This window comes from Bos taurus, chromosome 28, assembly GCF_002263795.3.
Source record: "Bos taurus isolate L1 Dominette 01449 registration number 42190680 breed Hereford chromosome 28, ARS-UCD2.0, whole genome shotgun sequence".
NCBI lineage: Eukaryota > Metazoa > Chordata > Mammalia > Artiodactyla > Bovidae > Bos > Bos taurus.
The window spans coordinates 33,557,119-33,571,818 of record NC_037355.1 but is presented as its reverse complement, the minus strand read 5'-3'; the positions used below and the strand labels follow the sequence as shown (position 1 = coordinate 33,571,818).

Sequence of the window (14,700 nt, the reverse complement as noted above, 5' to 3'; positions counted from 1 at the left end):
TGAGCTGAGAAGTGTATCAGCTTTTTCACTTCAGAACTCTGGGCCAAATGTAAATATTCTCTCTCAGCCTGCTGTTAGCCTTAGCTGGGAGGCTAAACGTTTAGTTTGATGGTTAGTGTTTGTGCCGAACTGTCTACTAAGAACATAATCTTCTAACCATAAAAAGGAAAAATTCTAGACTGATAGGATAGTCTTTTAAATCCTCTGGTGTTAACTGTGGCTGTGGTTTTTCCCAAATTTCTCCAGAGGCTTTTGAGTACATTAGCACAGGCAGGATTCTCAGCCCCGTTGGTAGAGAAAAGCTGAGAAGTGTTAGGGGCCCCATGAGCCTCTTGAGTATCTGGGTGCTGTCCTGTGGGAAAGGGACTGTTCTTGTGCCTTAAGGGCTCGGACGAGATGTTAGGAGTCGAGGAAGGTAGATTTCAGCTCATAATAAGCAGAACCCTCTTGTGCAGAGCTTTCACCTGTGGAATGGGCAGAGCCTCGGCCGGGACAGTGCTAGGTATCAGCCTGATCTCCCCAGGGTTCCTTCTGATCCCAGAGCCTGTTGCATTAGCAGGCTGGATTGGGCATCAGAAAAGATGCCTGGGCCTGTTCTGTGGTTTTCTGATTGACCCTGTCTCAGTGGGAAATTGTGACCCATTCTGGCAGCGGATTCACTGGTGCTAAGCTGTGCCTGGGTCATCATGCAGACCCGTCCAAGGCCCTTACGGTGGGCATTTGGGGACTATTTCCCAGTGAAGAGAGGCCAAGCCTCAGTGTGCTGTCCAGATTTTGTTATGGACTAGTGCCGGTAGGCTTTGCTGGCCTAATGCTCACAACAAGGTTTTTCTTTGCATCATTTCAAAGCCACCTTTAAAATTAGGTTTTATTTTAATATTGGATAACATAGTTTTTATTTTATTAATTTTTTAACGGAGGTATAATTGACACGTAACAAGGCAATGGCACCCACTCCAGTACTCTTGCCTGGAAAATCCCATGGACAGAGGCGCCTGGTGGGCTGCATGCAGTCCATGGGGTCGCGAAGAGTTGGGCACGACTGAGCGACTTCACTTTCACTTTTCACTTTCATGCATTGGAGAAGGAAATGGCAACCCACTCCAGTATTCTTGCCTGGAGAATCCCAGGGACAGAGGAGCCTGGTGGGCTGCCATGTTGAAGCGACTTAGAAGCAGCAACAGCAACATTGTATTAGTTTCCGGCCTACAACATAATGATTTGATATTTGTATACATTGTGACAAGCTCACCTCTGTAAGTCTAGTTACCATTCATCAACTTATATAGTTAAAATTTTTTCTTGTGATGAGAGCTTAATGAGCTTTGTTTCTTAATGAAGCTTGGAAGGCTGGACAACTATGGGAGTGCATTTGGCTGCTCTACGCAGCGCTGCCACCTCGTGGAAAACTCTGGGAATGGCAGCAATGCCTTTGTTCTGTGGCTCTCACCTGGCTTGGGGATTTTAGAGTATAAAACGTTTGGAGTGATTTTTAATTGGAGTGTTTGAGGTACTGCCCACAAGACAGGGAAATATGGTCCAGAAGCTGGATCGTTTCCAGATGTGAGCCTGAAGTCAGGAGAGCTCTCCACTGGCTCTGTGTGTTCTGGGCATGTGTGGGCACATCCTTGTGGGATGCCCTTCGCACCCCTCAGTGGTGGGCTCTGTGTCAGCTGATACCCTTGGGGTCCTCCAGCTCTTGCCTGGACAATTCAGGGGTCCTTGGTTCGTTCTGCACTTGGGGGGCCATTTCTCCTTTGTCTAGTGATTAATGGAAAGGAATAATGTTATCTCCATCTTGCAATATACATAAAAATATATTCTAATATTTTAAATAGTTTAGAGGTTTAAATGTGAAATATAAAACTCCTTTTAGAAAAACTAATGAGAGAGTATATTCATGATCTCAAGGTAGGAAGGAAAGAATTTATTTTAAATTTTAAACTTTTTATTTTGTACTGGGGTATGGAGAAGGCAATGGCAACCCACTCCAGTACTCTTGCCTGGAAAATCCCATGGATAGAGGAGCCCGGTAGGCTGCAGTCCATGGGGTCGCTAAGAGTCGGACACGACTGAAGCGACTTAGCAGCAGCAGCAGCAGCAGCATAGCCAATTAATAATGTGACGGTTTCAGGGCTTCCCAGGTTGTCGTGAACAGCAAAGGGACTCAGCCATACATACACATGCATCCATTCTCCCCTAAACTCACTTCCAATCCAGGCTGCCACATAACATTGAGCAGAGTTCTCTGTGCTATACAGTAGATCCTTGTTGGTTATGTATTTTAAATATAGCAGTGTGTACCTGTCTAACTCAAGTTCCCTAACTAACTATCGCTTCCCCCCGGCAACCATAAGTTCATTCTCTAAGTCTGTGAGTCTCATTTTCTTTCATAAATAAGTTCGTTTGTATCATTACTTTTTGTGTTCCACGTATAAGGGATATCGTATGATGTTTCTCCTTCTCTGTCTGACTTACTTCACTCAGTGTGACAGTCACTAGGTCCATCCATGGTGCTGCAAAGGGCACTATTTCATTACTTATAATACCTGAATAATATTCCATTGTGTATATATATATACTATGCTATGCTATGCTAAGTCGCTTCAGTCGTGTCCGACTCTGTGCGACCCCAGAGACGGCAGCCCACCAGGCTCCCCCATCCCTGGGATTCTCCAGGCAAGAACACTGGAGAGGGTTGCCATTTTCTTCTCCAATGCATGAAAGTGAGAAGAGAAAGTGAAGTCGCTCAGTCGTGTCCGACTCTGTGCGACCCCAGAGACGGCAGCCCACCAGGCTCCCCCATCCCTGGGATTCTCCAGGCAAGAACACTGGAGAGGGTTGCCATTTTCTTCTCCAATGCATGAAAGTGAGAAGAGAAAGTGAAGTCGCTCAGTCGTGTCCGACTCTTAGCGACCCCATGAACTGCAGCCCACCCGGCTCCTCCATCCATGGGATTTTCCAGGCAAGAGTACTGGAGTGGGGTGCCATTGCCTACATCTTCTTTATCCATGGAAGGAAAGAATTTCTTAAATAAAACAACCAAAGCACAAACCGTAAAGGAAATGATTGGTCAGTTTTATCACATTAAAATGTGAAATTTTAGAAACAAGGGACACTAAGAAAATTTAAAAGCTATATATTGGGAAAAGATAACTTGTAATGAATATAACTGAAAGAGGATTAGTACCTGGGATTTAAAAGTCCCACAGAAAATCCCATGGACAGAAGAGCCTGGAAGGCTGCAGTCCATGGGGTCGCTGAGGGTCGTACACGACTGATCGACTTCACTTTCACTTTTCACTTTCATGCATTGGAGAAGGAAATGGCAACCCACTCCAGTATTATAGCCTGGAAAATCCCATGGATGGAGGAGCCTGGTAGGCTGAGTCCATGGGGTCGCTGAGGGTCGGACACGACTGAGCGACTTCACTTTCTCTTTTCACTTTCATGCATTGGAGAAGGAAATGGCAACCCACTCCAGTGTTCTTGCCTGGAGAATCCCAGGGATGGGGAGCCTGGTGGGCTGCCGTCTCAGGGGTCGCATAGAGTCGGACACGACTGAAGTGACTTAGCAGCACAGAAAGAAAGAAGGTGGGGAGGGAGGGGCAGGAGGGGAAGGAAAATAAAGGATATGAACAAGAAATTTATGGGACAGAAAATGTGTATAGTCAATAAATGTAAGGTAAACATAAGGAGAGCGCTGCCCTTTCTAGTAATCAGGAAAGCAAGTTGTTTTTTGTTTTTTGTGTTTTTTTTAAGACATGTTTTGGTCCATGTGATAGGCATTACTTCAGAAATCTGACTATTTTCATGGTTCCAAGAGGTGGAAACATCCCAAGTGCCCTTAGACTAATGAGTGGACAGATGAAAGGTGGTACACATATGCGATGGAGTGGTGTTCATCTTTTAAAAGGAAGGGAATCCTGTCATGTGATGCAGCCTGGATGAGCCTTGAGAACGTTATGCTAAATGAAAGAAGTCAGTTACAAAGATATCAGTAACGTGTGATTCCGTTTATAAATACTGTATATACCTCTCGAGCAGCTGGATTCACAGAAACAGTAGAAGAGTGGCCACCATGGACTGGGGGAGGGAAAGCTAGTTATTGTTTAGTGGGGACAGAATTTTCCAAGATGAGAAAGTTCTAGAGATTGGCTGCACAACAATGTGAATATACGTCGCACTACTGAAATACATACTCAGAGGGTGAAAGACGGCTGAGACAGTTTTAGGTTATGTGTATTTTATCTCAATTAAAAATTAAAAGGAAAACCTGATGTTTGAAATCTTGGTGAGGCTGTGTTGGTGACAGTAACTCTCAGAACTCCTGCCCAGAGCTGGTGGGATATGAACTGGGAGAGCAATTTTGTATCGTCCAGTCAGCAGGGAACAGTCCATATTATGACCTTTAGCTCTGCTTCTAGATGTCCACCCTAGGGGAGCATCTCACAGATGTGGGAGAGGAGACATGGACAGGGCTCACAGTAGTATCATTTATAACAGCAAAAAAAAAGAAAATAAAGACGATGTAAACATCTATCACAGTGACAGGGTGTGATGCAGAGCAGTCTTGTGGTTGCTGAGGGAGGAAAAAGGGGTGGGAAATGGGTGGCTGGGAGTTTGGGATTAGCAGATGCAAACTGTTATATGTAGAATGGATAAACAGTGAGGTCATACTGTGTAGCACAGGGAAATACATTCAACATCCTGTGATAAAACAGTGGAAAAGAATATAAAAAAGAATGTATGCATTTATGTATAACTGACTCACTCTGTTGTATAGCAGACACTAGCACTTTGTAAATCACCTATGTGTATGTGCTTAGTCGCTCAGTTATGTCCAGCTCTTTGCGACCCCATGGACTATAGCCCGCCAGGCTCCTCTGTCCATGGGGATTCTCCAGGCAAGAATACTGGAGTAGGTTGCCATGCCCTCCTCCAGGGGGTCTTTCCAACCCAGGGACAGAACCCGGGTCTCCCGCATTGCATGAGGATTCTTTACTGTCTAAGCCACCATACTTCAACCTAAAAAAATCTGTCCACAACATACACTACTGTATTTTAAATAGATAACCAACAAAGATCTACTGTACAGCACGGGGAGCTATACGTAATATCTTTTAATAACCTATAACGGGAAATAATTAAAAAAATACTATATATATATATATAGCGGAATCACTTTGCTGTATACCTGAAATTAATACAACATTGCAAATCAGTTACATTTAATAGAATTTTTAAAAATCTAAAAATGTGTGATGTACTCCTCCAGTGAAATACTGCCTGCACCACTGCCTAAGCCTAAAAGCAGAATTGCATAAAAGGAAGCACATGCAGCACCATTAGGACTTCTCATGAGTACGTAAGTAGTGGAAGTAAAATATGATGCGTTCTGATGGTGGATAGCAAACGTAGGGGGGCAGTTCTGGAGGGGGAAGTGAAGGGTGCTGAATAAGAGAAGGGTATACTGGGGGCTTTGGCTGAGCATCTGTAATAATTTATATCTTCGGAAAGCAGTATGAGATATGTGACAAAGTACAGCTGGCCCTCTATATCCTTGGGCTTCACATCTGAAGATTCAACCAGCCAGAAATTGGGGGAAAAATACCAGAAAGCTTGGAAAAGCAAACCTTGTATTGGCCTTGCTGGCAACTATTTCTGAAGCATTTATGTTGTGTTAGGGATTATACATAATCTGGAGATGATGTAAAGGATAGGGAGCATGTGCATGGACAGGGGAGCCTGGCAGGCCGCAAAGAGTCAGACACGACTGAAGACTAAGCACACACACAGTATACCATATGACATAAAAGATGTGAGCGTTCATGGAGTTTGGTATCTGAGAGGCGTCCTGGAATCAATCCCTCATTGATTGCCTTAAGGTGAGAGCATAGTAGTGGGTTCCTCTCATTTTATTGCATTATTTGCTGTGCTTTACTGTATGTTTGAAAGATCCTTCATTGTTTTTTAAGAAGACTTTAAATGATGAAGTGAGGCTCCATCAGTGGTTTTCTGACCATTTCTCAGCATGCAGTCCTGATCTGCAGTAGCAAAGCATTTTTATAAAACTGTTGATGATTTTAATCGCCTGAGGAGCCTGTGTACTGTTCTTTAAAATGAGTTTTCAATTTCTAGTTTGGTGTTGTAAAATTTCCTTTGAAGGAAAGAGTTTTGCTTTAAAAAAAAGAAAAAAGGAGAAAAGAAAAGGAAGAAGACTAAAAGCCTTGAGTGAGCTGATTTCTGCGATTCCCTTTTCCCCATAGTCCACAGCCCTAGGAGATAATGTCTCAGAGGGATGAACTCACTTTCCCCGTCTCTGAAAAATTCTGACATTTGAATTAGCTCTTTCTTGTTAATCATATTTATTGAGGGCTCACCTCCCTCCAAAGGGAATATTCAGTAGTTCCAGGTTTTGGTTTTCTTGACTGCAAAGATCTTTTGATAACCCAGAATCCATGTTGGATGGAGCCAGGTGATTCCTGGACTGGAGCTGGAACAGTTAAACAGGCTTTTCTGGTTCAGTGCTATCATCTGAGGAATAAGGAAATAAACCCACCCAAGGGCTCAGGTCCCCTGAGGTACTTAGCGGAGGTCAGCAGGCCCTGACCATCTCTTAGCTCATCTTGTAGTTTGTTATCTAGGGCAGCACCTTAAGAGCCTTAGTACCTGTAAGTCAGAGCAGAGCACTCTTTTGCTTAAAACCCTCCTGGGGTTCCCATGTCACTCGGGATACAGTCTGCTATACGCCTTGTAGCCGTGTCTGTTTCTCTGGCCTTTGTGTGTGTGTCCACTCCTGCTGGTTCACTGGGCTCCAGTCCTGCTGCCCTGCCCTTCTGTCCGTGTGTGGACGTGGCTGGTGACTCCTGCCTCAGGGCCTTTGAGCCTGCTCGCTCGTCTGCCAGGTGTGCTCCTGGCTGCTGTTCTTCATTTGCACCCGAGCTCAGAAGTCACCTTCTTAGAGACTCCTCTTCAGGCTTTAGCCTCTGTCCTGACCTACTCTGTGGCTCAAAAATCTCTCTCCAGCTCATTATTTTATTTTTTATTTCTTTGACAGCCCTTCTTACACTCTTAGGTTATTTTATTTGGTCTGTTTTTCTATCTACCTACCTATCTCTGTCCCTGTGTGTGTGTGTGTCTGTATCGTCCCATCAGGTTAAGAGGGCCTGAGACCACAGTCATTGTGTCTGAGCAGCATCACCAGCATCTGAGACAGGACTAGAACACGTTAGGTACTTGTGTTGGGGTACTCAGCATCACCCCCAGGTTTGGTGATTTGCTAAAAGGATTTGTACAGTTTAGCATATAATTGTATTCATGGATAAAATTTATTTCAGTAAAAGGACACAAAATCAGCCATGGAAAGGGGTTAGTTCAGTTCAGTTGCTCAGTTGTATCCGACTCTGCAACCCCATGGACTGCACCATGCCAGGCCTCCCTGCTCATCACCAGCTCCTGGAGTTTACCCAAACCCATGTCCATGAGTGGGCTATGCCATCCAACCATCTCATCCTTGGTCATCCCCTTCTTCTCCCGCCTTAAATCTTTCCCAGCATCAGGGTCTTTTAAATGAGTCAGCTCTTTGCATCAGGTGGCCCAAGTATTGGAGTTTCAGCTTCAACATCAGTTCTTCCAATGAGCACTCAGGACTGACCTCCTTTAGGATGGACTGGTTGGATCTCCTTGCAGTCCAAGGGACTCTCAAGAGTCTTCTCCAACACCACAGTTCAAAAGCATCAATTCTTCGGCGCTCAGCTTTCTTTATAGTCCAACTCTCACCTCCATACATGACCACTGGAAAAACCATAGCCTTGACTAGATGGACCTTTTTTGGCAAAGTAATGTCTCTGCTTTTTAATATGCTATCTAGGTTGGTCATAACTTTCCTGCCAAGGAGTAAGCATGTTTTAATTTCATGGCTGCAGTCACCATCTGCAGTGATTTTGGAGCCCCAAAAATAAAGTCTGTCACCATTTCCGCTGTTTCCCCATCTCTTTGCCATGAAGTGATGGAACCGGAAGCCATGATCTTAGTTTTTTGAATGTTGAGCTTTAAGCCAACTATTTCACTCTCCTCTTTCACTTTCATCAGAGGCTGTTTAGTTCTTCACTTTCTGCTATAAGGGTGGTGTCATCTGCATATCCGAGGTTATTGATATTTTTCCCGGCAATCTTGATTCCAGCTTGTGCTTCCTCCAGCCCAGCGTTTCTCATGATTACTCTGCATATAAGTTAAATAAGCAGGGTGACAATATACAGCCTTGATGTACTCCTTTTCCTGTTTGGAACCAGTCTTTTGCTCCATGTCCAGTTCTTACTGTTGCTTCCTACCTGCATACAGATTTCTCAAGAGGCAGGTCAGGTAGTCTGGTATTCCCATCTTCTGAAGAATTTTCCACAGTTTGTGGTGATCCACACAGTCAAAGGCTTTGGCATAGTCAACAAAACAGCATTAAATGTTTTTCTGCAGCTCTCTTGCTTTTTTGATAATCCAGCAGTTTTTGGCAATTCGATTTCTGGTTCCTCTGCCTTTTCTAAATCCAGCTTGAACATCTGGAAGTTCACGGTTCATGTACTATTGAAGCCTGGCTTGGAGAATTTTGAGCATTACTTTGTGAGCATGTGAGATGAGTGTAATTGTGCAGTAGTTTGAACATTCTTTGGCATTGCCTTTCTTTGGGATTGGAATGAAAACTGACCTTTTCCAGTCCTGTGGCCACTGCTGAGTTTTCCAAATTTGCTGGCATATTGAGTGTAGCACTTTCACAGCATCATCTTTCAGGATTTGAAATAGCTCAACTGGAATTCTGTTACCTCCACTAGCTTTGTTCTTAGTAATGCTTCCTAAGGCCCACTTGACTTCGCATTCCAGGATGTCTGGCTCTAGGTGAGTGATCATGCCATAGTGATTATCTGGATTGGGAAGATCTGTTTTGTATAGTTCTTTAGTGTATTCTTGCCACCTCTTCCTGATACCGTCTGCTTTCAGTTAGGTCCATACCATTTCTGTCCTTTATTGTGCTCATATTTGCATGAAATGTTCCCTTGGTACCTCTCATTTTCTTGAAGAGATCTCTAGTCTTTCCCATTCTATTGTTTTCCTCTATTTCTTTGCACTGATCACTGAGGAAGGCTTTCTTATCTCTCCTTGCTATTCTTTGGAACTCTGCATTCAAATGGGTATATCTTTCCTTTTCTCCTTTGCTTTTTGCTTGTCTTATTTTCACAGCTATTTGTAAAGCCTCCACAGACAACCATTTAGCTTTTTTGCATTTCTTTTTCTTGGGGATGGTCTTGATCCCTGTCTCCTGTACAATGTCACGAACCTCTGTCCATAGTTCATCAGGCACTCTTATCTATCAGATCTAATCCCTTGAATCTATTTGTAACTTCCACTGTATAATCGTAAGGGATTTGATTTAGGTTATACCGGAATGGTCTAGTGGTTTTCCCTACTTTCTTCAATTTAAGTCTGAATTTGGCAATAAGGAGTTCATGATCTGAGCCACAGTCAGCTCCTGGTCTTGTTTTTGCTGACTGTATAGAGCTTCTCCATCTTTGGCTGCAAAGAATATAATCAGTCTGATTTCGGTATTGACCATCTGGTGATGCCCATGTGTAGAGTCTTCTCTTGTGTTGTTGGAAGAGGGTGTTTGCTATGACCAGTGCATTCTCTTGGCAAAACCCTATTAGGCTTTGCCCTTGTTCGTTCTGTACTCCAGGGCCAAATTTGCCTGTTATTCCAGGTGTTTCTTGACTTCCTACTTTTGCATTCTAGTCCCCTATAATGAAAAGGACATCTTTTTTGGGTGTTAGTTCTAGAAGGTCTTATAGGTTTTCATAGAACTGTTCAACTTCAGCTTCTTCAGCATTATTTACTGGTCAGGGCATAGACTTGGATAACCGTGATATTGAATGGTTTGCCTTGGAAACAAACAGAGATCATTCTGTCTTTTTTGAGATTGCATCCAAGTACTCCATTTTGGACTCTCTTGTTGACTATAATGGCTACTATATTTCTTCTAAGGGATTCTTGCTCACAGTAATAGATATAATGGTCATCACCCATTCCAATCCATTTTAGTTCGCTGATTCCTAGAATGTTGACATTCACTGTTGTCATCTGTTTGACCACTTCCAGTTTTCCTTGATTCATGGACCTAACATTCCAGGTTCCTATGCAATATTGCTCTTTATAGCATCGGACTTTGGAGAAGGCAATGGCACCCCACTCCAGCACTCTTGCCTGGAAAATCCCAGGGACAGAGGAGCCTGGTAGGCTGCAGTCCATGGGGTCGCTAAGAGTCTGACACGACTGAGCGACTTCACTTTCACTTTTCACTTTTATGCACCGGAGAAGGAAATGGCAACCCACTCCAGTGTTTTTGCCTGGAGGATCCCAGGGACAAGGGAGTCTGGTGGGCTGCTGTCTGTGGGGTCACACAGAGTTGGACACGACTGAAGTGACTTAGCAGCAGCAGCAGCAGCAGCATCGGACTTTGCTTCTGTTGCCAGTCACATCTACAACTTGGTGTTGTTTTTGCTTTGGTTCTGTCTCTTCATTCTTTCCGGAGTTATTTCTCCACTGATCTCCAGTAGCATATTAGGCACCTACCGACCTGGGGAGTTCATCCTTCAGTGTCCTATCATTTTGCCTTTTCATCCTGTTCATGGGGTTCTCAGGGCAAGAATACTGAAGTGGTTTGCCATTCCCTTGTCCAGTGGACCACAGTTTGTCAGAACTCTCCACCATGACCTGTCCGTCTTGGGTGGCCTTACATGGCATGGCTCATAGTTTCACTGAGTTAGACAAGTCTGTGGTCCATGTGATCAGATTGGTTAGTTTTCTGTGATTATGGTTTTCAGTCTGTCTGTCCTCTGATGGCGAAAGATAAGAGGCTCATGGAAGCTTCTGATTGGAGAGACTGACTGAGGGGGAAACTGGGTCTTATTCTGATGGGTGGGGCCATGCTCCTCAAATCTTTAATTCAATTTTCTGTTGATGGGTGGGGCTGTGTTCCCTCCCTGATATTTTCCTGGGGCCAAAACTATGTTGGAGGTAATGAAGATAATGGTGACCTCCTTTAAAAGATCCCATGCATGCACTGCTACACTCACTGCCCCCAAGCCTGCAGCAGGCCAGCACCGACCCCCGCCTCTGCTGGAGACTCCTGGACACTCCTGGGCAAGTCTGGGTCAGTCTCTTGTGGGTCACTGGTCCTTTCTCCTGGAAAGGGGTGCATGGGGCAAAGTCCAGAGGAAGCTGGTCGATGGGTTCTGAGAACCCTGCTGTGGAGTCGCACAGGACAGGCTTAGTTCCCCCAGCACTGAATCATGACAACACGTGAGACTGTAACCAGGGAAGCTCACGAGTTCTCCCTGCCCAGGGAGTTTTTACTGGGAGTGGCTGTATACGTAGCCCCTTGCTTCGCATGCTCTGAAATTCAAGACTCCCAGAAGAAAGGTGGTGCTGAGCCCAAGACACACTGTCCATCCACTCCAGTCATGGAAAACCCTTCCTATCACTTGGGAAAAATTTTATGTCAGTGCGGTGGACTACTTACCATTCATGTTGCCAGACACCAGCCAAGGGTCAGCTCGCAAGCAGGCCTCCCTAAGGCTAGACGTCTCAGACCTGCTACGATAACTCTTTCCTGTACACTACTGAAGGAATATTTGTGAAAGAGTGAATCAGCTCAGTGTGCCTGCAGGGCCTGTGGAACCAGATTGTGAGACTCCTGAAGGCCAGAGGGTGCAACCTCTCCTCCCTTGTCAACAGTCCTTCCCCCAGACAGATGGAGGCCAGTTTGTCCTTCTTCCTGCCCTCTGACCTTTGGTAAGCATGATTCTCTGGTCCCCAGGTGTTGAAGCACAACGGGTCATCAGAAATTCTCAACAAGCTGTACGACACAGCCATGGACAAGCTGGAGGTGGTGAAGAAGGACTATGACGCCCTGCGGAAGCGGTACAGTGAGAAAGTTGCCATCCACAACTCAGACCTGAGCCGCCTGGAGCAGATGGAGGAGGAGAACCAGCGCCTGCTGAAGCAGACGGAGATGCTGACCCAGCAGAGGGACACGGCCATCCAGCTGCAGCACCAGTGCGCCCTCTCCCTGAGGAGGTAGGAACCTGGGCCGCTACGGGAGGCAGAGCCTGCCTGTCTTTTGTGCTCGGAGAACGGCCAGAGGGCCAAGTGCTGCCTTCCCTGCCAGGGACCATTCTCTCCTCTGTGGGCTCTTGGTTATCTGCAAGGCTCCCTGCTACTTTCTGGAAGGAAAAAGAGCACCTTGAGCTCTTTCAATAAAAAGTTACGTTATCTCCAGAAATCATTTTCCTGACCCTCAGCATGTCATGGTTATTGTGCTCTTTTCTCCCGTCTGAATGGCTCGGGTGATCTGACCATCCTGATTCTGAGGTTGCCTCACAAGCCTCTCCTTGTCACTCACCCACCTAAGAGATAGGGAAGTTAATTGTGCTAGGCACTATTTCTTCCAAAAGTTCTACTTTTTATTAAGGTAGATAATCTGTAGGGCTGTGACCCCAGCCCTCAGACAGTGTTTCTTAAGTACATTTCTGCAGCATACCTGTCCTCTGAGCTGCCTATTAGCTTTATATGAAAGGTAGCCTCCAGCTGTAAGAGAGTTTGGGAGTTGCCAGGTGGCACATAAACAGGTGTCTGCCCTGCAGGACTTCTCAGAGCCTTTACTCTGGTACCGTGCACTAGATTCTCCCCAGAGGGGGCAGAGTGCAGTGTCTCCTAAACATCGGTCAGTAAAGGGCACACTTTCTTTAATGGAGCTCCACGCAGGGTTGGTGCTCCAAGGAACCCACATTCAGAAACGCTGCTCTGGAGCTGCAGGCTTTAATTTGCAGGGCTACCTTCATGGCAGGGTCTTCTTTGCCTGGAAGGACTGAGCTGTGCCCTGATGCCAACCTGGTGACCTTGGACCAGTCACCTGTATCTCGAAGCCTTATCATCTATATCTGTGAAATGAGGTGGCCAGACTCAGTGATCATTCAGGCCACTTTTATCTTTCATAGGCTGTGATTCTAGTTTTTTTTTTTTTTTTTAAATAATGTAGCTTGACCATGGAAGAAAGAAAGAATTCTTTTTTCTGGTAGAGCAGAGGGAGTGAAGTCCTCTGTGCGACTTCAAATATTTGTAAAAGGTTGAGAAAAAGTCTGGGTCCAAGGGCACTGGTCCTTCACGACTTTTCTCTCCTGGGGTGTGGAGAATGACCTCTCTCAAATCTTCGCGCTTCACTGTCCAGCACAGCAGAGCTGGCCGGGCAGGTCCCCATCCCTCACGTCCTGGCTGCCCCTCTCCCCCAGGTTCGAGGCCATTCACCATGAGCTGAACAAAGCCACGGCCCAGAACAAGGACCTGCAGTGGGAGATGGAGTTGCTGCAGTCAGAGCTGACGGAGCTGAGGACCACACAGGCGAAAACCGCCAAGGAGTCGGAGAAGTACAAGGAGGAGCGGGACGCGGTGTACAGCGAGTACAAGCTCATCATGAGCGAGCGCGACCAGGTCATCTCCGAGCTGGACAAGCTGCAGACCGAGGTAGAGCTGGCCGAGTCCAAGCTCAAGAGCAGCACGTCTGAGAAGAAGGCGGCCAGCGAGGAGATGGAGGCGCTGCGACAGGTAGGAAGGCGGTGAGGGAGGAAGGGCTGTGGCGCATAGGTGCTCGGAGTAGCCGGGAGCTGACGGCTTCTCCTTTGGCTGCTGCTGGCTGGGCTGTCGCAGGTTGCCTGGGTAACTGCTGAGCTCATGCTTGGTGCCAGGATCTGGTCAGGCTGCATGGGACACAGGTGGCCTGCTGCTGGCTGGGCTGTCGCAGGTTGCCTGGGTAACTGCTGAGCTCATGCTTGGTGCCAGGATCTGGTCAGGCTGCATGGGACGCAGGTGAGGTCCAGCTGTGGGCCCGGGTATCTGGAGCTGACAGCACAGGAAGAAGGTTGGATGACACATGCGATGTTCACCCATGCCCTCGGTGATGTGACGGTTGATCAGTCTCCAGCTGGAAGTCAGCTCAAGGACTTGCTCATTAAGAAGATATCCCAAGGCCAGCATAGGTGCTTGGAGTACCAGGGTCCAAGAGCCATAGATACGTTTGGCCTTGTGAGTCTGGAAGAGCACACTCTGCATTCCTTTCCCCCAGCATCTGAGGAATCTGCTCTGTGGAGGGGTGGTTGGGCTCCTGATGGGAAGATGGTCTACTAGGCTGAGCCCAAGGACCCTTTCAAGCTTTGCTTCCTGGGGGATAAATCTGCAGGGAAGGGGGCTCAGGAGCATCCAAATTGAGCTGCTGAGCTTGACTGCTGAGTGACTAGTGGGGCATCTCTGCATCTTTCCTGCCTGACCACCCAGACCTCATTGCTGACACTGCTTACTCCTATGACCATGTGTGTTCCGCTGAGGCAGAGCACAGGGCCGTGGACATAGGCCCGTGGACTCTCCCTGTTTGAGATTGCTTTTGCATTCTGTTGCTTCACGTGTGACTCTGTTTGGAGCTGCTGAACTTGATCAGAGCATATTTTCTTTCCATTGGAGTAGTTCTCCATTCATTCGTCTCAATTCTACTTTGCTCTGCAGGTCCATTAGAATAAAGGCTTGAAAACTAGCCTGTGAAAAGTGAAAGCTAAGCTAAGCTAAGTCACTTCAGTCGTGTCTGACTCTGTGTGACCCCATAGACGG

The 14,700-nt window shown here is 46.3% G+C and overlaps 1 protein-coding gene across 11 annotated transcripts in view; it reads left to right on the top strand.

Moving 5' to 3' along the window:
• The window catches only part of DLG5 (discs large MAGUK scaffold protein 5), a 123,945-nt gene that overhangs the window by 70,837 nt on the left and 38,408 nt on the right, over positions 1–14,700 (top strand). For all 11 annotated transcript variants that reach the window (NM_001206088.1, XM_010820601.4, XM_010820600.4 and 8 more), the window contains 2 exons: positions 11,864–12,123; positions 13,335–13,647. In NM_001206088.1, coding sequence (NP_001193017.1) covers positions 11,864–12,123; positions 13,335–13,647 — 573 coding nt within the window. The remainder of the gene's footprint in view (positions 1–11,863; positions 12,124–13,334; positions 13,648–14,700) is intronic.